Below are 25,956 nucleotides of genomic sequence, written 5' to 3'. Positions count from 1 at the left end.
GTCATTTTGTGTTCTAAGGACTTTCATCTCTGACATTCTCTGTTCTAAGGTCTCTTCTAGTTCTGACAGTCTCTGTTCTAAGGTCTCTCCCAGCTCTGACATTCTCTGTTCTAAGGTCTCTCCCAGCTCTGACATTCTCTGTTCTAAGGTCTCTCCCAGCCCTGACATTCTCTGTTCTAAGGTCTCTCCCAGCTCTGACATTCTCTGTTCTAAGATCTCTCCCAGCTCTGACATTCTGTGTTCTAAGGTCTCTCCCAGCTCTGACATTCTCTGTTCTAAGGTCTCTCCCAGTTCTGACATTCTGTGTTCTAAGGTCCCTCCCAGCTCTGACATTCTCTGTTCTAAGGTCTCTCCCAGCTCTGACATTCTCTGTTCTAAGGTCTCTCCCAGCTCTGACATTCTGTGTTCTAAGGTCCCTCCCAGCTCTGACATTCTCTGTTCTAAGGTCTCTCCCAGCTCTGACATTCTCTGTTCTAAGGTCTCTCCCTGCTCTGACATTCTAAGATCCTTCCCAGTCCTGATGTTCTATATTTCAAGGGCCCTCCTATCTATAGTAATTTATGATTCCAAAGAAGTAATTGTCCAGAAAAAGGAACTACTGTCACAAGATAAATGGACATCCAGCAGAGGGCTGTTTCAGAATATATTCTTTTATCTCCTTGTTCAGTGAAAGGCCCAGACCTTTTACACTGCTCTTCTACTGTCCCTTGGGGCCTCTGTTCTGCCTCCTCACGCTGCTCTCAGTCTCTGGATAGGACCACCAGGCTCCAGGCGGCCTGGCCAGCCCAAGGAGTTGGTCCAGTAGTGGTTGAGCTGAGAGGGCCTGGCTCCCTTTGTTGTGGTCTTTTGCTCTGAGCATGGCCATGTTGGCCCTACATTCCTGGCTCCCACTACAAAGGGGACTGAACTCCCCAGGGACACCCCTCGCTCCACTGAGGCGGGAGGATTCTGTGGCCAGAGTTGAAACCGCTGAGTTTAGCAGTAACCCTTCGGTTTGGGTAAAGAGCCAGCAACCCAAGTGGCCTGCCTTTCTGGTGGGCTGACAGGACCAGGGCACAGGAGAGAAGGGATCAGTCACTGTTGCATTAAGTACACCTTAAGTATCCTAAATAGCACAACTCAGCCTTCATAGTCTTCTGGGTGGCATTATCTAATGCACCCCTTCTAACTCCCAAGAGAGACCCACCAGCAGCCATTCAATTCAAGCTACAAGAACATGGCAGCCATAATCCTAGGCTCAAGGGATTGGGTTGGGGACATTCTAAATCTAATCCTACTGAGAGAAGGGGATGATGGCCTCCAATTATCTTCTAAACAATATGGAGACTCTTGATCCTATGGGAACTCCATGAGGCCATCCCTAGGGGATTATTTAAAACCTTTATTTTCTATCTTAAAATCAATACTAAGTATTGGTTCCAAGGCAGAAGAGTCATAAAGGCTAGGCAACTGGGGTTAAGTGACTTGTCTAGAGTCACACAGCTGGGAAATGTCTGTGGTCACATTAGGACTCAGGACCTCCCATTTCTAGACCTGGCTTTCTGTCCAGTGAACCACCTCACTGCCCTGCCTAGGGAATTTATCGTTAAAGAGCTATGAATGTCAGAGCTTATGGGGCCCCCCAGAACATTGAATGGCAGAACTAGGAGGGACCTTTGAGCAGAGAAGATCAGAGTTGGGAGGGTCCTTAGAACACAGAATGACAAGACTGAGAGGGCCCCCTTGAAACACAAAATGCCAAAGCTTGGAGGGGGCCTCAGAACAGAGAATGTCAAAGCTGGGGGGGATCCGAGTACACAGAGCTCAACGCTGAGCCTTGGGCCTATACCTTGAGGTTCTTCTGCCTCTCAATTTTGTTTGCTATTCCAGGAATTGCCTCCCTCTCTTGCTTCACCTATTGAATTCCTGCCTCTGCTTTAAAGCACGCCTTAAATGCCAGCCCCTCCTGAGAGCTTTCCCTGAGCTGCCCAGCCCTGATCAGCCACCTGCTGAGCTTCTCTGGTGAAGTAGCACCTGGTAGGTGCTTAATCATTTATGAGTAAAGCTGGAGCATCTCTCCTTATTCAAGCCTGGGGATGGAAGAGCTCCCCCAGGCCTCACCTTCTACCAACAGGAAGAAGCCCTTGGGGTTCCTCCTCAGGATCTTGATGGCCACCTCCACCATCTCGCTCAGCGATGGGTCTGTCTGGTTGTTTCTGTTGAGTTCATACGTCATATCCATTGGCTCAAAGAGACCTAAAGAGGGGGGCCAATGATTAGCTCTGGGAGAATAAGGAAAAGGAGAGGGGAGCCAATGGCAAAGTGAGCCCAGAGGGCTCTGGGAATTCCCGGGCACCAAATTTCCTTTTCTTCCTTCCGAGACTCCTGGCCCATATATAACACTTGGAAATCTGTGAACAATGTATTCCTGAGGCAATAAATACTTGGTGAGTGAATGAATGACTTCGATTGGGAAAGAGGGGAAAAATATGAGAGCATTACGTGGTACGCGTGCAGTACAGTAGTATGGGGTACTCCAGTGCTCCTTTGACCTGCATACTCTCTCTCACATTCTTTCCTTCCTCTTCTTTCCACTCTCCCAGCCATCCACTGTACTTATTCAGGTCCTTATTGCCTCTGACCGGCCACCGCATTAGCCTCCTAAGTGGCCTGCCTCCAGGTACTGTGGGAGAGTGGATTTCTTTGGTCTGAAGAGTGGATGGTGATTCATGGTAACCTGATCTAAGAAGCATTTATTAAACACCTCCTGTTTACCCAGCACTGGGAAGAGAAGGACCAAAACCAAGGTCCTTGACCTCAAGGACTGTAGATTCTGTACTGCACAGCTGAATTCCATCAGCAAAGGCGAGAAGGTACAGTGTGTCTGTACAGGACAGCCTGGCAGGGGACAGGGCATCTCTGTTCCTTCCTTGGTTGTTGCCAATGCCAGAGCTTCTAATCTATGTCCCCGAGGGGACACCCTGCATGGGGCAGCCCATGCTTCCTGGGCCTGCTTGTCACACTCCTGAATCTCAGCCTTGGAAGGGGCTTCAGAGGCTATCTAGTTCACACATTATTTCAGCAAGCGATCATAACTATGAGGCCGGCCCAGCTCTTGACAAAGGGTTGGCTATAAAGAAAATGAGACTCGTGGGCATTGTGTTTAACTACATATACAAGGGTTTTGTTTTTCTTTTATATTGGGGGTTGGGAGAAAGGGGAAAAAAAAGCTTGTTAAATAAAATACAGACAAAAAGAAATGGTTATTTAGCTTCTGCTTGAATCCCTCTAGTGAAGAGGCAACCCACTTCCAAAGCCCTCACTGTTAGAAAGTTTTCCTCTGGGGGCAGCTGGGTGGCTCAGTGGATGGAAAGTCAGGCCTAGAGATGGGAGGCCCTAGGTTCAAATCTGTCCTCAGACACTTCCCAGCTGTGTGACCCTGGGCAAGTCACTTGACCCCCACTGCCTACCCTTTCCACTCTTCCACCAAGGAGCCAATATACCGAAGTTAAGGGTTTAAAAAAAAAAGTTTTCCTCTACCTCTTGGTAGGTTCCCCTCCTCCCCCTGGCTTCTCCTTCTCCCTCCTGGAGGCAGCTCTCCAGGCCTTATCTTTCCCACTTGATGGCTCTTCAACCACTTGAAGACCTTGGCTGAGACCAGCTCAGGGCTCTGGAATGAAGGCACTGGTGGGAAAAGACTACTTAGTCACCTGTTTCCTGGTGCTGAAAGTAGGTAAAGAGCCAGATTGTGGCCAATGAATCATTTCTTCAAAAGGGAAGTGGAAGGAAGAGTGCTGGGCACCAAAAAAAAAAAAAAAAAAAAAAAAGGTGGACAAGTACATGAGAACTTGGCCCCATTATCAGACAACTCAAAGCACGCCTTACCGAGAAGAATTCAGACATTATAGAGCTCAATCCCCCATTTTATTTCATTTGAAATTTTTATTTAATTAATTAATTTAGAATATTTTCCCATGGTTCCATGATTCATGTTCTTTCCCTCCCTTCCTCCCACCCCCTTCCCATAACCAACGAGAAATTCCACTGGGTTTTACATGGGTCATGGATCAAGACCCATTTCCATATTATTAATATTTGCATTAGGCTGTCAATCCCCCATTTTAAAGAGAAGAGAACTAACTGATTAAGCCAGGGTGCCACAGGGAGTAAGAAATAAGACTGGGAATGGAACTCGGGAGTGGTGGTGTTTCCACTCTCTGCTTCCAGCCCTGGGAAGAAATAATAGAGCTTTCAATGTCTTTATTCCTGCCTCCCTTCCCTAAGCCCCTCAAAGCTCAGAGGCTGTCTCATGCCATGCATACCAGGGAAGATACCTCAGACCTAGCAATAGGCAGGGCTCTCTCAGGTCTATACTAGACCTTGCACCCAGGCCTAATCCTGTTTACCTGAAAATCCCAGGCTCGCCAACCCCAAAGAGCATGGAGAGAACCTGAAGGTCCCCAGGGCAGCCAGCCATAGATTCCCTTCATGCCGAAGCAGGGAGCACTGAGGAGACTGTCCCACACTGTCCCCTGCCCTCCTTTACTCACCTAGGAGGAAGTCTACACGACTCAAGTCCAGTTCCAGCAGCTGCATGCGGTTCCAAACGTAGTGGGCATTCTAGAAGAAAAATATTGGTGGTCACAGGCAAGCTAGGAATGAGGGAAAGGGCCTAGGATTAGCAAAATGGGCCGGGCCTACAGCATTTGTCCCAAGCTAGGCCACAGCCTAGCATACCTGATCAGAACTCAACTAGTCTGATCTGAATGCTGGCTCAGCCTAGCAGGTACAGGGACCACAGCCTTGATTTTTCTGGTCTGTCTTCTTTTGCTTTCAAAAAAAGAAAGTATAGGGTTTTCAAAATTTTTATTTATTTATTTTTTAGAATATTTTTCCATGTTTAACCAATTCATTTTCTCTCTCTCCCTTCTCCCTCCCAGAGCTGACAAGCAATTCTGCTGGGTTGTACAAATGTTGTCACGTGATACCTGCTTCCATATTATTCATTTTTGACATAGAGTGATTTTTTAAGGCCTAAACCCCAAATTGCCGCCCCCCCCATATATATGTGTGATAAGTGGTGCCATATGTTTTGCTTTTGCATTTCTATTCCCATAGTGCTTTCTCTCAATGTGGATAGCATTCTTTTACATAAGTCCTTCAGGAGTGTTGCATTGGCTTGTTGCATTGCTACTAGTACCAAATCCATTTTATTGGACTTTTCCACAATGTTTTACTAAGGAAATATAGGTTTTTTAAACCATTACATGTTCTCTTAGAATCAATTCTAAGTATTGGTTCCAAGGCAAAAGAGCAGTAAGGGCTAGGCAATGGGGGTTAAGTGATTTGCCCAGGGTCACTCAGCTAGGAAGTGTCTGAGGCCAGATTTGAACCTAGGGCCTCCCATCTCCAGGTCTGGCTCTCTATTCACTGAGCCACCTGGCTGCCCCAAAAGTATATTTTTAAATAAAGTTTTGCAAAAGGAGCATCCTCCTTTAGACTCTATGCCCAGGTTCTTTATACCTTATAATTCATGGAATGTTAAGCTAGAAAAGAGACTAGCTAGAAAACTGGAAGGGCCTTAGAACACAGAATGGCAGAGCTTGGAGAGACCTTCAGAATAGCAAATGAAAGGGTTGAGGAACCTTAGAAAAACACAGAATTTCAAAACTGGGGAGGAATCTTAGAACCCAGAATGTCAGAGCTGGGAAAGAACTCAGAACCCAGAAATGTCAGAGTTAGGAGAAACCTTAGAACCTAGAATGTCAGAGCTGGGAGAGATCTTAGAACACAAAATGTCAGAGCTGGGAGGGAACTTAGAACATAGGATATCAGAGCTGAAGGGGCCTTAGAACAGAACAGAGAATGTCAGGGTTGGGAAGGGTCTTAGACCAGAGAACATTAGAACTTGGAAAGACCTTAGAACACAGGATTTTAGGACTAGTAGATCCTTTAGGACAGGAAATAATAAGGTTGGGAGGAACCTTAGAACACAGGAGGGCAGAACTAGGAGAGAGACCTTAGAACCCAGAATGTCAGAGCTGGGAGAGACCTTAGAACTGAGACTGTCAGAGTTGGGAGAGACCTTAGAACAGAGAATGTCAGAGCTAGGAGAGACCTTAGAACACAGAATGTCAGAGCTGGGAGAGACCTTAGAACAGAGAATGTCAGAGCTGGGAGAGATCTTAGAACACAGAATGTTGGAGCTGGGAGAGCCCTTAGAACAGAGAATGTCAGAGCTGGGAGAGACCTTAGAACACAGAATGTCAGAGCTGGGAGGGAGCTTAGAGCACAGATGGCAGAGCTGGGAAGGCCTTTAGAACATGGAATGTGACACATAGAAAGTTGGACCCAGGAGGAGCCTTAGACACAATTTCTATCACCGCCCTCATTTTACAAATGGGGAAAATGAGACCCAGGGTGGCATGACTGACCTATGGCAATGACTGCCAGAGCCAAGACTAGATGAACCTGATTCTCTACTTGTCTTTTTTATCATACCATTCAGAAATATGGGTGCTGCTAATGGGACCAGAAGGAGAAGGAAGTAGGGGGTATCTGGCCATTTTAAGTGGCAAACAAATAATATGCAAAACACATTCAAATAGGTGCTTCATTGTTTTGCCCTGCATTTCCCAGGATCCATTATCGGCAAGTCCAGTCCCACCTCTTCCATGGCCTAGGAAACTTCTTAGTCTATATGAGAATCATTTCCCGGCATGTGAAGTCCTCCCCCCACTCCAGCTGGCCCAGTCCTCATCACTGGCCTTCTCCCCCTTCCAGAGGAGAAGGAAAAGAAGGGGTGGTGGGTGGGGGAGCAAGCCAGGAACAATTAGAAATATAATCCTGTAAGGACCATTCAGCCACATCAAAGCTGACCCCACCACAGCTGCTTACCACTGTCTTCAGCAGCTTTGACCACAGTCATTTTCAGACCCCGTCTCTTGCCCTTCCCCTATCTTCTTGGCTCCCATCATGCCCACCCAGATGCCTGGGGAGCATCAGATTTAAAGGGCCAGCTACTTCCCATGGCTCTCATGGTGGGACTCCTGGGTGGTCACCTAGGATTGTCTTACTGGAAGCTTCAGTGGGAAAGTTTCATGGAAGCGTTAGACCTAGAAGGGACTTTTGAATCTTGTTGGAGTTTAGATATCAGGGATCGCAGGCCCAAGAATCAGAAGGAATCTCAGGGATCACTCTCTAACTCCCAAGATTTGGAAAAGGGGAGTCAGTCAACCAAGATTTTCTCAGGTCACTTTTCCCTCCAGGGTCCAAGGTCTGGCACCCACTAAATCAAACCTCAGCATGGAATCCCTTTTCCAAGGAGTGGAATATGGGATTCACAGCCATGGAAAGCAACATGGTACAGCAGAAAAGGGCTCTGGGTTGGAATCCCATCTCCACCACTAAGCAGCTGTGTGACCTTGAATGATATAGTGCCCTACTCTGGGCCAAACCACTCTCTGCAAAATGATGGGGTTGGACGAGATTCTTAGGTCCCTTTCTAGCTCATCCTATGTTGTAAACAGCTTTCCAGCTGACATTTTTGTTCTAAATATCTTCCTAGCTCTGACACTGTATTCTAAGGCCTCGAGGAATGACTTTCTACGTTCGAATATCTTCTTTTTCTACTATCCATTTCTCCTCACTCAGCTTTCTCCCTTTGAGTCTAATTAAGTGTAGGTAGTAGCAACACCTCCAGGGATAAGCCATTATATCTACAAGGTGATTTGTAATAAAATATGGGACGCTGGGGACTCTCAGGCCTGGGGCCACCAAGTAACAGCCCCACTTTGTTGTTATAAGAATCCAAATTCCCCTCTTTCTAAGGAATGTTTCTCTCTGGGGAAGAATATGACTTTAACACTTGACTTTCCTTTTATTTCTGGCTCGAATCCTTCTCCCTTCTCAAACCCAGAATCCAGCTTTAGGAATAAATGCATTGTCCACTCCCCTGGCTTTGGTACCTTGTTCCGAGGCTTCTTGTCCTTCCAGACATCAACAAGGACTTGCCCATCCAGCCTTGTTCCTCTTGCCTTCTCGTCATCCCCATATTCCACGTCAGTTGTATTCTTAGGAAACATGTATTTCCGACCTCCACCCATGATTACCTAAACACACAGAGAAAGAGAGCTGTCAGGCCCCTAGGTTGGAGCAGGGACTATTCATGGCACACAGCAGGAGCTTAATAAATGTTTGCTGATGAATAACAGCTCTAAGAGGGGCCACAAAACCTAGAAGGGATTTTATACATGACCTAGGGGAATAAATTCAGAGGTATGGGTTCTGCATTGATAGAAGTTTGTCCCCCAGAATTCCCCACACTGATGAACTCAAATAAAAAAACCAAACCAACAACAATCATGAATACCTATATGACCAAGAACTATTTCCTCATAGGTAAGTTTTCAAAAGAAGAATTGCAAAACTCATTGTCAATCATAATAATAATGAGAAATAAATAGAAAACTGAAATAACTCTTGAGCTCTCCTCTCACCCATGCTCAGGAAGTTGAAAACTATGACCAAAAAAAAGAGGAAAAAGTCAATGCTGGAAGGACTAGGGAAAGCTAGGCACACTGATGCACTGTTAGTTACGCTGGGAATTTCAGAAATTGACTGGATCTGTTATCAGTAAATAATCAGATGTTCAGGCTCTTTGACTCAGGGGATCCACCATTAGGCATTTACCCCAAGGAAGTCAAGGATTGAAAGAAAAGTCTTGACAGTATGGGTTCAGTTCTGGGTTCTGCCTCTTGAGTGGCTGCGTGACCCCTCTCTGGGGCCTCCAGGTCTCAGTTTGGAGAAGAAAGCATGCCTCCGGCTGCCCTGGATGGGAGGGTCCATTAGATCATGCATCTATGGCAGGGCTGTGGTCTAGGTTAGCTGGAAGACGTACAGGAGGTAAATAGAAGTTATATGTGTCTTATCCTGCTCCCCACAAATCACACAAAACCGTCTGTCCCTCCATCCAGCTCAAAGGGCAGGCAGGGGAAGATGACACTCAAAGGACACGAGGCAAAGGGATGGCGTGGAATGAGACACCAACCCTCCAAACAGCCCTGGGCTGGCTTTCCCATCTCCCTCTGCCTTGGGAGTCCTGAAGCAGGGAGGTCTGAATGGGCAGCCTGGCTCCTGACCAGAGCCATCCCCACCGCAGCCCTGGGCAAACAGCAGGCACCCCCATCGAGAGGCGTGGAGGGGAGGGCGAGCTGAGGACATGCTGTCTGTTTATCAAAGCTACCCTAATTTTATCCCACCACCGCCGGCCGTCCACGGGGATGACAGACGAAGGTGCGAGAGTGTTTGTTTTCCTTGGGAGGCAGTGTTTGAAGTTCTGGCTATTTTTAACCGGAGGAGGAGAGCAAAACAGGGACCGAGGGCAGTGTGGAGCTCGCCGGTGTCCTCCTGTCACCGGCCCAGCCCCAGGTCCCAGGGCAAGGGGCCCAGGACGCTGCCCCCGAGTGACACCGGCCTGGACGGAGCCAGGAGGAAGACCAATGGCTAGGGATGGATGTCACTCTGTCCCCCTCCTCCTTCTTTGGCCCTGCTCTGGTACATTTGGTTTCACAGGATCCCAGGAGTTGGGTCATGTGAGAAGGACCCTAAAAGATCATCCGTCTAGTCCAGCTCTCTCAGTTTGGGAAGAGGGAAGTAACCCAGTCCCGGGGGCAGAGCTGACATTTGAACTCAGGGCGTCTGATTCTAAATCCTCTTTCCATTCCCCATGCCCTGAGGTGAAGCCAGAACCAACTGGGAGGGCCTTAAATGGCAGGCCTGGACATTTAGACCGTTGGGTCGGCACTGCAAAATTGTGTGTCTGAATGCATCCTCTGCCACTAATGGACTATGTGATCATGAGCAAGTGTCTGCTCCTTGAGGGCAGGGATTGGCCTTTTGTCTCCTTTTCTTCTTTTTTAAACTTTCACCTTCCATCTTAGAATCAATACTGTGTATTAGTTCCAAGGCAGAAGAGTTGTAAGGGTAGGCAATGGGGGTGAAGTGACTTGTCCAGGGTCACACAGCTAGGAAGTATCTGAGGCCACATTTGAACCCAGGACCTCCTGTCTCCAGTCCTGGTAATTTTATTTTATTTTTTTCTAGCTCTAGCACCTATTATAGTATGCCTGGCACATAGTAGGTAGTTAATGCATGTTTACTAAATTATTCAGTTGAATATTCTGAACCTCAATTTCCTCATCTATAAAATGAGGAGGGAAATTAATACTATATAACTAAGAAAAATAACTTTTATATTTCTAAAGCTCTTAAAGCTCATTCCTCACAACAACCTTCCCTACAAGGCAGGTATCCTTGTCTCCATTTTACAGATAAGGAAACAGAGGCGTTTTCCAGCCCTAACTCTGTGGGAAGCTGGGATTCTAGCGAGGGAGCCTGGGACAGAGAAACAGGCCCAGCGTGGATTCCTAGTGGACACCTGGCCAGAAATCATTCCAGGCTCCCAGCCCGGGCCTCAGGAACCAGAGGGTTGGCAGGGAGAGGGAATGTGTCCCCAGATCTCAGTCCTTCTCAGCCCCGTGGAGCCAGAGTCTCTGGATCTTTATGGTAACAGGGCCAGCCCTGGAAAAATGAACCCCCCAATCTGCTCCCACCACACCATCATTCCTTCCCCAGGCAGAGACTTCACACAGTCTCATTAAACTCCCAAATCACAGAGTTGGTGTTTGGCTTTTGGGTTTGGTGTCCTTTTTTTTAAAAAGCAAAGATATTTATTTACAGGGCGGACACCAGGATTTCTGTTTCATCCAGAGCCTGGGGATGAGGGGAATTGGGGGAGGTGGGGAAGGGGCAAGAAAAGAAAGGGCAAAGGGAAAAAGAAAGAGGAACGAAAAAGAGAAATGGAGGAGAGAAGAGAAGAAGGAAAGACACAAGGGGAAAAAGTGGACAGGATGGAAAAATGAGAGAGAGACAGAGACAGAGGAGAGAGAAAGAGAAGGAGAGACAGAGAGAGAAAGAGGGAGAGAGACAGAGGAGAGCGAGAGAGAGAAGGAGAGAGGAGAATGAGGACAGAGAGAAACAAAGAAAGAGGAGAGTGAAAGAGAGACACAGAAAAAGACAGTAAGAGAGACAGAGTGAGAGAGATGGAGGAAGAGACAGAGACAGAGAGAGAAAGAGAAGAGTGAGAGAGAGAGACAGAGGGGGAGAGAGAGGCAGAGATAGAGAAACAGAGACAGACAGAGAGAGAGAGGAGAGAGACAGGAGAATGAGGACAGAGAGAAACAAAGAAAGAGAAGAGTGAGAGACAGAGAGAAAGACAGAGCGAGAGAGATGGAGAGAAAGGCAGAGACAGAGAAAAAGATAGAGTGAGAGAGATGGAGAGAGAGACAGACAAAGAGGAGAGGGAGAGAGATAGAGGGGGAGAGAGAGACAGAGATGGAGAAACAGAGAGAAGGAGAGAGACAGAGAGAAGGAGAGACAGAGAGAGAAAGAAGGAGACAGAGGAGAGTGAAAGAGAGAAGGAGACAGACAGGAGAATGAAGACAGAGAGACACAGAGAAAGAGGAGAATGAGAAGGACACAGAGAGAGAGACAGAGAGACAGAGAGACAGACAGATCGAGAGAGATGGAGAGAGATGGAGAGAGATGAAGAGAGACAGACAGACAGAGACAGAAGTGGAGAGAGAGGTAGAGATGGAGAAACAGAGAGAGAAGGAAAGGAAGGCAATGATATTAAAAAGGAATTGGCTCTGGTCTACCAATCCACAAATATCTGGTGAGCACCTAATAGTTTGGGATTCTAATATCCACCCCCACAAGTCCTGCCACTGATTTGCTATGTGGCTTAAGCAAGTCACTCGCCTCTCTCAGATGATTTCCAAATCTGAAATAAGGATAAAAGGATTGAACTGGAAGGTCTATAAAGATGCTTCTAGCTGTCTAATTCTAGCGGTCCTCTGACCAGGAGCTTGGGTCTCCAGGGTCCTCTTGGAGGAAGGAGAGAACACTTAAAATCATCTTGTCCAATTCATTTATTTTATAGAAGATAAAACCTAGGAAGAAAGAAGGAAGGAAGGAAGGAAGGAAGGAAGGAAGGAAGGAAGGAAGGAAAAAAGGAAGAAAGGAAAAAAGGAAAGAAGGAAAAAAGGAAGGAAGAAAAGCGCTTATTAAATGCTGCTGTGTGCCAGGTCTCATTTTATCTTCACAACCCTGGCAGGTAGGAGCTGTAAAGCATTCCTGCATTTATAGTTAAGGGACTCGATTAGGGTCACACAGCTAATAAGTGCCTATGAACTCAGGACTTCCTGACTGCAGGTCCAGGGCTCTGTGCAATATGGTGCTCTCTAGCTGCCTCAGGCCTCTGTAGCCCCCCGATTTCATATCACACTGCCTCGATCTGCCTCTATCAAGGAGGGAGATCCAGGACCCATCCTGCAGCATCAGAAGATGCCAGGGGAGCAAGAGGTCTCCAGCTCGCCAGCCTGACCAGCTGATGGAGATCACTTGGCTTGCCCAGGGTCCCCCAAAGGTGGGATTGACACTCGGGTCCTCCAACTGCAGTCCATTCTTCACATTCCACCCCATTGCTTGTTTTCTTCCAGGGCCTGAAGCTTCAGTGCCAGGAGTCCAAGGGGGCTGGTTATGTCATGGAGCAGACCCATTCCCTGAGCCCCACCCAGACAGAGCCAGGTCCCAGCCTGCTAGAGCTGAAAACCCAGGCTGCCTGAACCCCTCACCCCACCCCAAATCTGCTGAGTCCAGAAAGGCCCCAGATTACTGTTTACCCCTGGCCCAGCCCCAGGGCAAATCCCCTCAGTTGCCTCCTTCCTTTAACCTCAAATCCTTTAATAGCCCAGGTGGCCCTCAGATCTTCGTGGGGAGCCTGCCCTCCCTTCCGAGGCCCCCAGGAAGGCAGCCTGGTGGCCACACCCTCAGCCCCAAATGATGAGGTCAGAGGGTTTGCTTGCTCTTGAGGCACCCCCTAAAATAATGGTGGCAATCATCAAAGCAGAGAGCACTGTTTCTCCTCTTCCCTTCCATCTTCCCTAGGTTTCCTTTTCTTGGCCCCACCAACTGTGTGCACCCCAATTCACCTGCTCCCTCTCCCCAGAAGGCCATTTCATGAGCATCAGGTGGAAACAGAACCTTTTTCATGTTCCATCTCAAGATTGTATTAAGTTAGGGGTAGCTAGGTGGAACCGTGGAGAGAGCACCAGGCCCGCAGTCGGGAGGATGTGAGTATGAATTCTACCTCAGACTAGCCCTTGCCCTTCTGTCTTAGAGTTGTTACTAAGACAGAAAGTGAGGATTTGATTTAAAAAAAATTAAAAAAAAAAGAATGCATTAAGTTAGTTCTTCTTTTCCACTTGTCCTGACTGCCCCTTGCTAAGGAGATGTTCTAGGGCGGCCTCTTCTAAGACAGCCTTGGACAGGGGAAAGAAGGTTGCACCAGGAGTCCAGGAGATCTGGGTTCCAAGCCTGTCACACCTCTCTAAACTGGCTGTGTGCCATTTTCCTTCTCTGATATCCATTCAGCTCTGACATCCTATGTCCTAGGTCCTTTCCATTTCAAATATACTCTATATTCTAGTGCTCAGTGTTATATAGTCCCTTCCAGATCGAACATCCTATGCTCTGCCTTCCAGAGCTGTCCTGTGTTCTAAGGTCTCTCCCAGCTCTGACATTCTCTGTTCTAAGCTCTCTCCCAGCTCTGACATTCTGTGTTCTAAGGTCTCTCCCAACTCTGACATTCTCTGTTCTAAGTTCTCTCCCAGCTCTGACATTCTCTGTTCTAAGTTCTCTCCCAGCTCTGACATTCTCTGTTCTAAGATCTCTCCCAGCCCTGACATTCTCTGTTCTAAGGTCTCTCCAGCTCTGACATTCTCTGTTCTAAGGTCTCTCCCAGCTCTGACATTCTCTGTTCTAAGCTCTCTCCCAGCTCTGACATTCTGTGTTCTAAGGTCTCTCCCAACTCTGACATTCTCTGTTCTAAGTTCTCTCCCAGCTCTGACATTCTCTGTTCTAAGTTCTCTCCCAGCTCTGACATTCTCTGTTCTAAGATCTCTCCCAGCCCTGACATTCTCTGTTCTAAGGTCTCTCCCAGCTCTGACATTCTCTGTTCTAAGGTCTCTCCCAGCTCTGACATTCTCTGTTCTAAGGTCTCCCCCAGCTCTGACATTCTCTGTTCTAAGGTCTCTCCCAGCTCTGACATTCTCTGTTCTAAGTTCTCTCCCAGCTCTGACATTCTGTGTTCTAAGGTCCCTTCCAGAGCTGAAGTTCTGTATTCTAAGGTCCCTTCCAGAGATGACATTCTTTGTTCTAAGATCCCTTCCAGAGATGACATTCTAGGACCTAAAGACCTTTCTTGACATTCTAGGTTAATGTCAAGGGGTTGTGGTCATTTGGGGCTCCCCTGAGCAGTTTCTGCTTCCTGGATCTCACTCACCTCAATATCTGGGATATTGTGCATCAGCTGGTAGGCTATGTCCTTGCAGCCCTGGTCCAAGGCCTCAGGGGGCATCTCGTTGTCAGAATACCAATCCCTATCAGCAGAGTGGGCATAGGCAGCACTAGGCGTAGCATGGTTCACTCGGGTGGTGGTCACAATGCCAACAGATTTTCCTGGGTCAGGGAGAACAGGATTGTCTTTAAGGTTAGGGCTTTTTTAAACTAATGAAATCCCAGGCCTAAATAAAAGCAAACCCACAGGGTAGATGAGGGGTCAGATGGGGTAACTTGTTTTATGTAGGCACTTTTTTTTTTAAGGCTTTACTGTCTGTTGTAGAATCAATGCTGTGCATTCCCCAAATGACAAATGGTCAAAGGACATGAACAAGCAGTTTTCAGATGAAAAAATCGAAGCTAATCATATAAAAATATGTTTTAAAGAAAAAATATGTTTTAAATAAAAAAACATTTTAAATCACTTTTGACTAGAGAAATGCAAATTAAAACAGCTCTGATGTACCTTCTCACACCTAGCAGATTGGCCAATATGATGGTAAAGGAAAGTGATAAATGTTGGAGGAAATGTGGCAAAATTGGAACACTAATGCATTGTTGGTGGAGTTGTGAATTAAATCCATTCTGGAGGACAATTTGGAGCCATGCCCAAAGGGCTATAAAACTGTGTATACCCTTTGATCCAGTAATACCACTACTTAAATCTGTATCCCAAAGAAATTTTAAGAAAGGGGAAAGGGCCAATTTGTACAAACATATAAAAAGAGCAGATATATATATATATAATCTGCTCTTTTTGTAGTGGCAAAGGACTGGAAATCGAGGGGATGTCCATCCCTTGAGGAATGGTTGAACAAATTGTGGTATATGTTGGTGATGGAATACTATTGTGCTATAAAAAACAGGATGATTTCAGAAAAATCTGAAAAGACTTTCATGAATTGATGCAGAGTGAAATAAGCAGAACCAGGAGAACATTGTACACAGAAACAGCAGGACTGTACAATGATCAACTCTGAAAGACTTGGCTACTCTCAGCACTATTACAATCCAGGACAGTTCTGAAAGACTTATGACAAAGAATGCTCTCTACCTCCAAAAAAGAACTGTTGGAGCTGGAATGCAGATTAAAGCATATGATTTCTCATTTTACTTTATTTGTGCTTTTATTTTGGGGTTTTGGATTTATGTTAGTATTCTCTTACAACATTGACCAACATGGAAGTTAAAAAAATCAATACTATGAATTGATTCCAAGGCAGAAGAGTGGTAAGGGCTAGGCAATGAGAGTTAAATGATTTGCCCATGGTCACAGGGTTAGGACCTGTCTGAGGTCATATTTGAACCCAGGACCTCTCATCTCCAGGCCTGGTTCTCTATCCATTGAGCCACCCAGCTGCCCCCTGTGTAAGCACTTTGCAAACCTTTTGGCACTACACAAACATCAGCTCTTTGGATGCAGGGACTTTATATGGCTCCCAGCTCTCTTGATCTCCCTCCAGTAAGGTACAAAGTAGGTGCTTAGTAAATATTTCACAGATCAGAGCCAGAAAAGAATATATTTAGTCCCTCTGTAAAGGGAGGGTTTCCCCCAAAAGGAGAGGCTTTCAGTGGATTCGAGTGAGGCTCCCACAGGAATCGGAAAGGGGGCAGTGGTCCAGGGTCCATCCAGGCCCCCCAACTCCTCACCAGCATCCTTGGCCCAGCGTAAGATGGAGGTGACCTCGTTGCCCTTTGTGGTATTGCACTGAGATCGGGTGACAGCAGCACTCACACCAAGAGTGCCTTCGTTGCTCTTTACTCCACAGAGGTAGGCTGTGGCCGTGCCAGCGCTATCAGGAACCTGTGCATTGGTGTTGTATGTCTGGGAGCAAAAGAGGATCTGTTAGGTGACCCCTAAAGCTCTAGACTTCTCATCCTGTTAGCTTACCTACACACCCCCAGGTAAGGACCTTGTCCTCAGGGGGAGGAAAAAAAAGAGAAAGAGATAGAGACAGAAAAGAGACAGATGGAGTAGGAGATCTAGAGAAAGTCAGACAGAGAAACAGAGACAGAGAAATGAGGGAGACAGAGAGACAGGAGTCAGACAGAGAGAGATAGAGGAGAGGAGAGATAGATGGAGCAGGAGAAACAGAGAAAGAGTTGGACAGAAAGAAACAGAGAGATGAGAGAAGGAGACAGAGAAAGAGATAGACACTGAAACAGAGAGACAGGGGAGAGGAAGATGGAGCAGGAGGGACAGAAAGAGTCAGACAGAAAGAAAAATAGAGATGAGAGAGGGAGACAGAGAGACAGACACTGAGGCAGAGAGACAGGGGAGAGGAAGATGGAGCAGGAGAGACAGAGAAAGAGTCAGACACAGAGACAGAGAGTGATTAGCAGAGAGAGCTAGACAGAGACAGAGAAGGCTCATCTTCATGGGGGTAGTAGTATTATCTCCTTATTTTATAGATGAGGAAATTTAAGACAATAAAAGATAACTCAGGCCCTGGGCTCTCAATGTGTTTGCCACCTATCTATTCCTCCTCCTTCCCCAACCCCAATGCCCTGACTGAATTGTTTATGCCATGCTGTGGGCCTGGCACAGGTCTAGTCCTGTCCTTCTCAAGGCAAATCACCCTTCTTATACCCTCGGGCAATTTATAAGGAGCAGCAAGAGAGACCAAAACTTCCTGTGTAGAAAGAGCTCCTGGCATGGACAGGCTGGGGCATGTGTGCCCTGGCCCCTCCAATCCTGTCTTTATGGCCCAACATTTCCCAGCTCAATGCCGGGTAGGCTCCAGGCAACTGGGTTCCAGCATCAGAGAAAGAGAGGCCAGGCACCAATTCCTGTTGATACAGACCTTCTTGGTGCACCTAAGGTCAGGTCCAGAAATGCTCATGAGATAGGGAGGATAAGGAAGAGGGGGATCCTCTGGAACCCAAAGCCAACTAGAACAGGAGACTTAGAAGAACATAGTATTCAGGAAAGGGGTTCAGGACTGGTGTGGACCATCTAGCTCCTCCTCCTATTGTGCCCCGGGTGATCACTCAATAAAAGGGCCAGAGATACATGTATAACTCAGGGGAACTGCTTATCAGCTCCGGAAGCAGGAAGGGAAGAGGAGGGGAGACAGAATCATGAATCATGTAACCATGGAAAAATGTTCTAAGTAAAAAGAAAAAAATAAATAAAATAAATAAAAAATAAAGGGTCAGAAAAGAGCAGAACAGGGAGGATCTCCTGATCAAAAAGATCACTAGTAGGGGGCAGCTGGGTAGCTCAGTGGATTGAGAGTCAGGCCTAGAGACGGGAGGTCCTAGGTTCAAATCCGGCCTCAGACAATTCCCAGCTGTGTGACCCTGGGCAAGTCACTTGACCCCCATTGCTCAACCTGACCACTCTTCTACCTATAAGTCAATACACAGAAGTTAAGGGTTTAAAAAAAAATTTAATTAAAAAAAAAAAAAAAAGATCACTAGAGGCCAATAGAAGCCAGAAGAGGCTTCAAATCCCCTCTCTTGGGAACAAGGCAAAAGGAACTGAAAGGAAACTGGGGGGCAGCCTGTAGGTGGAAATGGTGGCAGGACTTGAAGGAACTCCAGTCAGTCTGGAGTGGGGGGATAGGAGAGAAGAAATGGAAAGGGATGAGAAAGGGAGAGGAGAGTCCCAAGGACAAAGATTTGGAGAAAGAGAGAGACAGAGATGTAGAGGGACAGAGACAAAGACAGAGTGCTAGAGAGACCAAGAAACAGATACAGATAAAGGCAGAGAGATACAGAAAGAACCAGAGACAGCCAGAGCAAGAGTGAGAGAAAGGGGACTTCTCTACTCTGGGGAGATGGCATCAAGTGGGTTTGGGGGAGCCTCAAGTTTGCCCCAGTCCCCTGTGAGGGAAGTCCCAGACTAACCCTTTCAGATTGAACAATAGACCTTAAAGTATTTAATGATCCCAGTTTAGGGGGGGCTAGTAGATAGAATCAAATGTTAAGAATTCTTTTTGTCTTTGGAGTTTCTCTCTTTGTATCAGAGACCTCTTCCCAGGTAACCCAGGCCCCGGCTGGATTCTTCTTTTTGTATCCATTGTAAAGCCTCTCCCTGATAATCTACCCCTGGATTCCTCATTTCTTTGTAGCCATTATAAAGCCAATCAATCATTCTTCCCTGTCCTTAGTTCCCCAAAATGTATATAAGTCCCCAAGTTCTATTGTTCTTTGGAGAATCATCTCCCGCCGTGATTCTCCCAGAGATATTGTCCCCAGAGCCCCGGGGTTTCGGCTCTGTGTAGTATTTGGGGCTTGGCTCTGGGTAGCGACCAATGATTATTATTATGGACCCGTCTCTTTGCTGATTAAAGATTGGGCTTTGCTGGCTACTTTAGTGGTTCTGTGTTTTTCCAAGCTGACCATGGGCAGGTGAGGACAGGGGTTCGGGGTCCTGCAGAAGCAGGGATCCCGCTCACCTTGGACAGAGCCACGAAGGGAAACTTGTCCATCTCCAGCTGGAAATCCTCTCCAAGTGTGTGGTGAAGCTGGCCTTTGAGGATCCGGGCAGCGGTCACAGTGGACACCCCCATTCCTGCAGGGGGTGAGCAGCATATTCTGAGGCCTCCTCCCAAGGCCTCTGGCGCCAGGAGCCTCCCTCCCCACAAGCCCCAAACTGGGGCCCACAGAGTAATGTGGCCATGTGGCCATTAATGACCTTCAGCTGCTGCCTGGCCCCTTGCAAGGCACGCACAGGCTGTGGGTGCCTCGGAGTGAGGATTTCCCAGGCTTCAGTGCAGCTAATTGACCCCTTGGGTAAACTTGGCCCCTCCCAGGCTTCCCCACAAACCACCACAGTGACTCTGAGGGAGCTGGGCTCCCGGGGCTCATGGGAACCGGTGGTCAGAACAAAGGCGGTTCTGCCTCCCAGATCTGTTCTTGTCCACTCTAGGCTCCCCATCTCCAGGGAATCACCATCTCCCACATGTATGGGGAAAGGGATCAGGAGCTGGAAACAATCTCAGCCCAAGCCCTCTCACTTTGGACGAGGAAACAGAGGCAGGGAAGTGAGCCCATGTGTCTAAGGTGACACAAGGTAACGGGGGGACAGGGGGCAGAAGTCAGATTTGAACTCTTGCCTGCAAGAGCAATGCTTTTCCCCCCAATTATGCCAGACACCCTGGAGAATCCCATGAGAATTCTTCAACTCCCTGTACTTGGGGTGCCATGGAAGAGCCCTCCAGCCCCTGCCTCTGGCCCCATCCCTCACAGAAGAACTCACCATCCCCTAGAAACAAGATCACGTTCTTGGCTATGTTGGTGTTGAGGTTCTGGAGTTTCAGGGCATGTTGGAGGGTCTGCTGGGCCTGTTCCCTCCAGTACCGAGGATTCTTCTCCTTCTCTACATGAGAAGGGGAGTCAAATTAACATGGAGGGGCCAAGGATTAAAGGGGAAGAAAAGTCCAATGGTGACCCAAGACCAGAATTTCTCCCATCATGACCATTTCTTGCAGCTCAAAGACAGATTTCAGAGGTTCAAAGGAGATCTCAGAGCTCTTCTAGTCTAGGCTAGGCAATGGGGGTTAAGTGACTTGCCCAGGGTCACCCAGCTAGGAAGTATCTGAGGCCAGGATCTCCCGTCTCCGGGCCTGGATCTCTATCTACTAGGTGCTCCCCTCTTAATATCAGTTCTAAGACAGAAGAGTGGCAAGAGCCAGGCAATCAGGGTCAAGTCAGTTGCCCGTGGTTACACAGCTAGAAAGTGTGAATCCCCCCTCTTTTTACAAAGCAGAAATCAGAGGCCCAGGAACTTAAGCAATTTGTCTAAAGTGACCCAGGTAGAGTCCAAGGTGGAATTTGAATCTAGGCCATCTGGCCAGTGCTCTTCCTGCTAACACTATGCCATCTCCTAAGCAGTGGCTGTGCCCATCATCTGGCGGCCAACCTCCTGGTGAAGGCTAAGCCTCTCTGCATTTCCACTGTTCCATGGAGAATAGGCCTACAGTCTTGCTTTGGACTCTTAGTCCTTGGTAGGACCTGCCAGAGCCTGGCTGGGCTTTGCTGGCATCAAGTTGGAGAACTCAGGACCACACGCGTGCCACAATGAGGCATTTGAGGAAGACTTAAGGATAAAAAATGTGAAAACTGACTCCAGTTTTGGCAGTCCCTTATAGCTTATGGAGACATCTCCTCACAAGGAACATTGCGACAGGCAAGTGTCTTATTATGCTATATTATACCCATTTCAGAGACGAGGAAATGAGGCATAGGGGCTTTCAAATCATCTATCTATCTATCTATTTATCTATCTATCTATCTATCTGTTTATTTATTTATTTGTTTGTTTGTTTGTTCATCCATCCATCCATCCATCCATTTATTTTTAGACCCTTACCTTCCATTTTAGAATCAATACTGTGTATTGGCTCCAAGGCAGAAGAGTGTTAATGGCTAGGCAATGGGGGTTAAGTGACTTCCCCAGGGTCACACAGCTAGGAAGTGTCTGAGGCCAGATTGGAACCTAGGACCTCCCGTTTCTCTAGGGTTGGCTATCAATCCAGTGAGCCACCCAGTGGTCACCATCTAAGGTCCCTTTTAATTCTGACCTCTTCTTCTAAGGTCCCTCCCAACTCAGGCTTTCTGGGTTCTAAAATCCCTCCCAGCTCTGGCAATCAATATAAGGATCTTGGGGAAACTTGGAGGGATCGTGGAGAGGAGGGATGGTAAGTTTTTAGAATTAAACTCAGAAAGTGCCCTGGAGATGCTTCAGTGGGAAGGGCCGATAGAAATTCTGGGCCTACATCCAGAATCTGGGCCTCTGCTGGAATCAGGCTAGATGTCCCTGCATGAAGATCAGGAGCAGGCTGAAGTTTCTCCCTCCTCGTAGCTGCTCCCCGGTCTGCGCTGGCACCCATCCCTCAGACATTGCCAGACTTTTGCATGGAGGGAAACACTTGTCCCTGATTGAAGTTCCAGGATCGAGCCCGAGGCTGATGGCTCTTTCCTCCTTTTCCTATACTTCCAGGATGTCCACATTGAGATTAGAAGTACCGCCAAGACCAGCCTTCTCATTTTACAAATAAGAAAAATAAGACCCACAAAGGGAAAATAATTTGACCCAAATCACATAATTACTAATCCCAGGTCTCCTTGACTCCTAGGTTGGTGTTCCCCAGGACACTCCAGTTGCCTATCTTTTTCCAGTCTTCTAAAATAAAGGAAATAGTCACTAACCAACACTGCCTTGCCCCATTCTGTCTACAACAAAACTCCTTGTTTCAGCTTCAGTTCTGGTACAAGAATTAAGAAGAATCCCAGGTCCTGAGTCATAGAGTTCTATGGTCCAGCTGGGCCATGAGGAGTAGAGAGGACAATGGCACTATGGGGTCACTTGAGAGAGTTACCCTTCTGCTCTTCTATAGCCTGGTGTATATAACATGGATGTAAAACCTTCTTTGGGGACAGCTAAGATGTACAGTGGATAGAGTGCCAAGCTTGAAGTTTAGAGGACCTGGGTTCAAATCCTGCCTCAACCACTTCTTAGCTGTTTGACCCTGGGCAAATCACTGATTGCCTGGATCTTGCCATCCTTCGGTTTTAGAACTGATACTAAATCAGAAGGTAAGGGTTAAAAAAACAAACAAACAAAAAACAAGCCTTCCCTAGGAAGACTTATATGAACTGATTCAAAGTGGAGTGAGAAGAACCAGGAGAACACTGTACAAATAGCAATATTATAAGGATAACCAATTATGAAAGACTTAGCTATTCTGACCAATAGGATGATCTAAGACAATTTCAAAAGACTCATGATGAAAAATGCTCTCCACATTCAGAGGGAGAACTGATGGAACTCCGAGTATAGATCAAAGCATACTTTTTTCACTTTCTTTTATTTTTATTTTTTTTTGCAACATAGCTAATATGGAGATAGTTCCATATGACTTTTTATGCATAATGGGGGTCACATTGCTAGCCTTCTCAATGGATGGCAGAGGGACAGGAGGGAAGGAGAGAATTTAGAACTCAAAATTTTAAAAAATACATGTTAAGGGGCAGCTGGGTAGCTCAGTGGATTGAGAGCCAGGCCTAGAGACAGGAGGTCCTAGGTTCAAATCTGACCTCAGACACTTCCCAGCTGTGTGACCCTGGGCAAGTCACTTGACCCCCATGGCCTAGTCCTTAACACTCTTCTGCCTTGGAACCAATACGGAGTATTGATTCTAAGACGGAAGGTGAGGTTTTAAAATTTTTTTTAATATAATTTAAAAAATCTTCCTAGAGGTGGAGAGGTAAACAGCTTTCTTGCCAAAAGCTGATGCTGACCCTGGCCAGGACCAGGTGGCAGGGAGGGAAAAGACAGTGTAACATGGCAATATGGCGGAAAGAATAGTGATGGTGGCAAGGTGGAGGAAAGGAGGGCAAAAGGCCATGGTTCAAAGTCCATCTCCACAACTACTATGAATGTGTAGATAGATAGATAGATAGATAGATAGATAGATAGATAGATAGATAGATAGATAGATAGATAGATAGATGGATAGATAGACAGATAGATAGATAAGATACATACATACATACATACATACATAACATAAGATGGATAGATGGATGGATGGACAAACAGACAGACAGACTTTGGACAAATTACAAGTTTCTTTAGGTCTCAATTTTCTCTTCTGAAAAACAAAGTGTTGCATCTTCTGGGATATATCCATCTCAGGCTGAAGGAGCCTTTTCTGAGCACTGAAGTTCTTGCAAAGGGGAGGAATGGGAGTGGAAAGAAATTGTCTTCCTCTACTCATGAGCCATGCCCAGACAGAGACCCAAAACAGGGAAGGTTCTCTTTTACACATAATCCTTCATAGTCAGTTGGACTAGATTCCTGAGCCAGGAATGAAAAGGCAATTGGGAGATCTGCCAAAAGCTGCAAAGCCTCTGTCCCAGACTGAACAGTCTTCTACCCCAGGAGGCTGAACAGAGCTTCTAGGAAAAAAAGTGATTTCCTTCCTCAGAAAGAACCCCACTGCAGCAGCCCTGTTCAAGAATTTTCAGTGACTCCTTCTTACCTAGAAGATAAAATACAAGCTCCTAATTCTGGTCATTTCCATCACTCAGAACCCCGTCCCTCCCTAACCTCCCACCTTACCCACCCCTAGTTACCTGGTACAAGGGAGGAGAGGCAGGTCCCAGCCATCAGGCCAAGGAGAAGGAGAAACATGGTAGAACCAGTGGATCTGCTCACCGGTCTGAGCCTGGAGACCTGAAGGATAGCTGGTCAGATTTTCACCGAGGTGCCAATCCTGTGGAGAAGAGAGGACAGATTGGGCAATGAATGGGCAGTCAGCCAGGACCCTCTGCTCATCTTGTCTTACAGACTTACAATGTTCTGCCTCTCCCTCTCAGTTTGTACTTGAGCCTCTGTCTGGTCATCTGAAGGAGCCGACTATGAAGGTGGCTCCAAGCTCTGATACTCTGTGTCCTAAGGGCCTTCCCAGGCCTGACATTCCGGGTTCTAAAGGTCCTCCAGCTCTGACATTTTGTATTTTAAGGGTCCTTCCACCTGTCATTCAGAGATGCCCATTTCTCCCTCCTCTCTCTTATCTCTCTAGGAACACAAAGGAGGGAAAATGAAGACATCTTTGGGAAGAGAGGGAGAAGATTTAAAAAATGGTGGGGAAGAAGGGGACGGAGAGACGATGGGGAAAGTAAAAGATCTTAGGGCTGGGGGAAAGAGAGAGAAGGAGGAAGGTCCAGAGACAGTAGAAGAAAGAGGGAAGGAGAAAAGAGAGGGACAGGAAAGAGAGAAGAGCGAAACCCAGGGTCAGAGGGAGCCAGAGACAAGGCAACATCCTACCTGAGGGGCCTGGCCAGGCGGCAAATGAAGAAACAAAGAAGGCTTAGGATTAGCATTAGAAACAGGAGGCTGAGGCCTGTGGTGAGGGCCAGCTCCAGAGTCCGGGACAGGAGGGCCATGCTGGGATCTGGGCCTGGAAGCCGGGGCTTCTCCAAACTCCGAACCTCTAAAAGCTTCCACCCTTTGGAAAGGGATGCCGAGTGAGGCTCAGGAAGGGCTTCTGGACGGCCCGTGTGCAGATTCAGCACCTCCCCTAAGAGACTTTATCTCAGGAGGATAATACTATGGGATTAGGCGGCTCAGGGGTCAGACAAAGACATCTGACCTTCAGCACAGCTCTCACAGCTCAGGATTCCAGGGGAAGTCACCAGGTGGAGGGAGAGAGAATGAGGAGACTATCAGAGCAGGGATGCAGGAGAGAGCTGGGTCCTTGGTCCAACTTGGCCACTAACTTTCTGGGTGGTCTCAGACACCTTAATTTCCCTCTCTGTGCCTCAATATGCTGTTCTGTCAAATGGGTATAAGGACTAGAATTGTATTTCGTTAATGGAGCTAACTCCTAGATGAGAAAAAGGAGATCAGCACCGTTTGGAGGATAGGAAGACCTATCTCAGAGAGAAAGCTTGGACCCAGGGCTTCCCAACTCCAAAGCCAACTTGATCCTGCTTCGAAATAATAGCTAGCAGGGGGCAGCTGGGTAGCTCAGTGGATTGAGAACCAGGCCTAGAGATGGGAAGTCCTAGGTTCTAATCTGGCCTCAGACACTTCCCAGCTGTGTGACCCTGGGCAAGTCACTTGACCCCCATTGCCTACCCTTATCACTCTTCTGCCTTGGAGCCAATATACAGTATTGCCTCCAAGATGAAAGGAAAGAGGCCTAGAATGGTAGTTTAAGGGGAAGGAAGGGTCAAGGGGAAGCTTCAGCAAGACACGGAGTCTTAAGCATTTTTGTAGATGTCAGAGAATGAAAGGGAGGGATTAAAGACTGAGAAAGTAGTGAGCGGTGAGCAGCGCTGGCAGAGGATCAGCTCAGGGCATAAACAGAAGGGGTGAACGTTGGCAGGGCTGCCATCTTCAAGACTAAAGTTCAAGTTGCTATGGCAACTTATGAACGCTGCCTTAAAAAGCAATAGAGGAACAGTTTGCTATGGTAAGAATGCCGCACCTAGGAAATTAGGAATCACTGGAGCAAATGGAGGTCCCTTTCACATCCCATTGTCTAATTTTATTTTCATATCAACACTGTGAGGAGGGTAGGACAAGGATCATATGTCTGTCAGAGCTGGGAGGGATCTTAGAACTCAGAATGTCAGAGCTGGGAGGGGGCCCCTAGAACATGGAATGTCAGAGGTAGAGGGGGTCTTAGAACCCAGAATGTCAGAACTAGGAGGGACCTTAGAACACAGAATATAAGAGCTGAGAGGGATCTTGGAAAACAGAATGTCAGAACTGGGAGGGATTTTAGAACCCAGAATGTCAGAGGTAGGGGGGCCCTTAGAACCCAGAATATCCAGACTGGGAGGGCCCTTAGAACACAGAGTATCAGCTGAGAGGAGTCTTAGAATCCAGAATGTCAGAGCTAGGAGGGCCCTTAGAACATGGAATGTCAGAGGTAGGAGGGCTCTTAGAACCCAGAATGTCCAGACTTGGAGGGCCCTTAGAATAATGTGTCAGAGTTAGAAGGGACCTCAAAGACCATCTGTTTCAACTACTTTGTTTTACAGATGAGGAAACGG

The 25,956-nt window shown here is 47.2% G+C and overlaps 1 protein-coding gene across 1 annotated transcript in view; it reads right to left on the bottom strand.

Annotated features, from left to right (window-relative positions):
- ALPL (alkaline phosphatase, biomineralization associated) overlaps positions 1-25,956 on the bottom strand; it is a 77,791-nt gene that overhangs the window by 3,696 nt on the left and 48,139 nt on the right. Inside the window, exons 2-9 of the mRNA XM_044667836.1 lie at positions 23,527-23,666; positions 19,646-19,765; positions 18,843-18,958; positions 16,090-16,264; positions 14,384-14,559; positions 7,947-8,090; positions 4,530-4,599; positions 2,101-2,235 (exon numbers count right to left, since the gene is read on the bottom strand). Coding sequence (XP_044523771.1) covers positions 2,101-2,235; positions 4,530-4,599; positions 7,947-8,090; positions 14,384-14,559; positions 16,090-16,264; positions 18,843-18,958; positions 19,646-19,765; positions 23,527-23,584 — 994 coding nt within the window. The 5' untranslated portion in view covers positions 23,585-23,666. The remainder of the gene's footprint in view (positions 1-2,100; positions 2,236-4,529; positions 4,600-7,946; positions 8,091-14,383; positions 14,560-16,089; positions 16,265-18,842; positions 18,959-19,645; positions 19,766-23,526; positions 23,667-25,956) is intronic.

This window comes from Gracilinanus agilis, chromosome 3, assembly GCF_016433145.1.
Source record: "Gracilinanus agilis isolate LMUSP501 chromosome 3, AgileGrace, whole genome shotgun sequence".
NCBI lineage: Eukaryota > Metazoa > Chordata > Mammalia > Didelphimorphia > Didelphidae > Gracilinanus > Gracilinanus agilis.
Note: the sequence above shows the minus strand (reverse complement) of the source record. Positions and strands in the feature narration are given on the sequence as shown.